The sequence below is a fragment of the Nematolebias whitei genome, chromosome 19 (genome assembly GCF_014905685.2).
Source record: "Nematolebias whitei isolate Nwh7 chromosome 19, NemWhi1, whole genome shotgun sequence".
In the NCBI taxonomy this organism is placed as follows: domain Eukaryota; kingdom Metazoa; phylum Chordata; class Actinopteri; order Cyprinodontiformes; family Rivulidae; genus Nematolebias; species Nematolebias whitei.
The window spans coordinates 7,231,293-7,232,507 of NC_056516.1; the positions used below are offsets into that span (position 1 = coordinate 7,231,293).

Below are 1,215 nucleotides of genomic sequence, written 5' to 3' on the forward strand. Positions count from 1 at the left end.
GTCCAGTTCTACAGCGGGGCTCAGTGACCGGTCCAAGGAGGTCCAGTAGAGCAGTGCTGGTTTAAACACCTGCAGTCTCACACAGAGGTCCCTGTGAAGACTTGAATAGATCCTCGCACTACGATCAACGTTATGTGACTTTGGTATTCTGGCAGAACTATAATCTTCCTGTTGGAAGCACCCCAGGCTGCACAGATACTGCTACAGCCAGCTGCTGCTGCTGCAATATGAAGGTTTGTGAAAGTGTTCAGGTAAGGAACTATGAACTATGTAAAACTGAAGAAGAAGCTGGACTGTAGTTTGGGTCTAGCTACATGTAGACGAGCCGTTCACTCATCAAGCTGATCAGAATTAAACCCTGGGTTAGTTCAATGACCCATCTATAACAGGTAAGATACTAACTGTTCATAACCTTTTCACAGAACTCCACCTGCAAATGTGATAATCTGTTAGCAGCCGAAGGTGCTGGTCTTACCACAGGCCCCTTCAGCTCAGAGCCCTCGTCCTCCTCATGAGCCAACGACGTGTCCTCCGCCGGGTTGAAGACGACCGCCGACCGGATTTCCCGTCCAGAGAACTCTAATTCCAAAGAGATGGAAGAAAAAAGTAATGTAAGAAAATCACCAAGTCCCCTGCAGGATTATCATCCACACTTATTTTGAAAATCAAACACAAAGAGACTCATTGGTTTTAAAATAGACATTTAACAAAATATAAAAGCTTTACATATAATTTAGAGTCTGTGTGGACTTGTCCACTCAATCCTTGCTTTTAACATTGCATCATCATTCCACCCAACATAAAACTACTAAATTAGTCTGACATTCATGATAACTACAGTATTTACCATTCCCGAGTATTACTCAACTTATTCTTCAAGGTATGTCAGTAAACAGGTTGTGTGTGTAAGGGGGGGTCCCTCTGCTTCTGTCCTTGCGCCAGAAGGTGGCAGTATAAGATCACAGCTCATGCATCAGGAATATAAAATGACATGAAACCTTGGTGGATTTTAAGCAAACTGCCCCTGGAATAATGTACTGAGGAGGTGGAGGTCAGAAGGCCGCTGGTAAAACCATCATGTCCACCTCCTCCCACCTCCTGCACAGAACTGTAGAGTCTCTGAGGATCTCCTTCAGCTCAAGACTTGTGCCTCTGGTGGAGGAAGGAGCACCACCGCAGGTCACTTCCTGTCCACAACCATCAGACTATAACTGC

The 1,215-nt window shown here is 45.3% G+C and overlaps 1 protein-coding gene across 1 annotated transcript in view; it reads right to left on the minus strand.

Annotated features, from left to right (window-relative positions):
* The window catches only part of polr1h (RNA polymerase I subunit H), a 6,178-nt gene that overhangs the window by 2,095 nt on the left and 2,868 nt on the right, over window positions 1-1,215 (minus strand). The window contains exon 2 of the mRNA XM_037693602.1: window positions 476-632. Coding sequence (XP_037549530.1) covers window positions 476-632 — 157 coding nt within the window. The remainder of the gene's footprint in view (window positions 1-475; window positions 633-1,215) is intronic.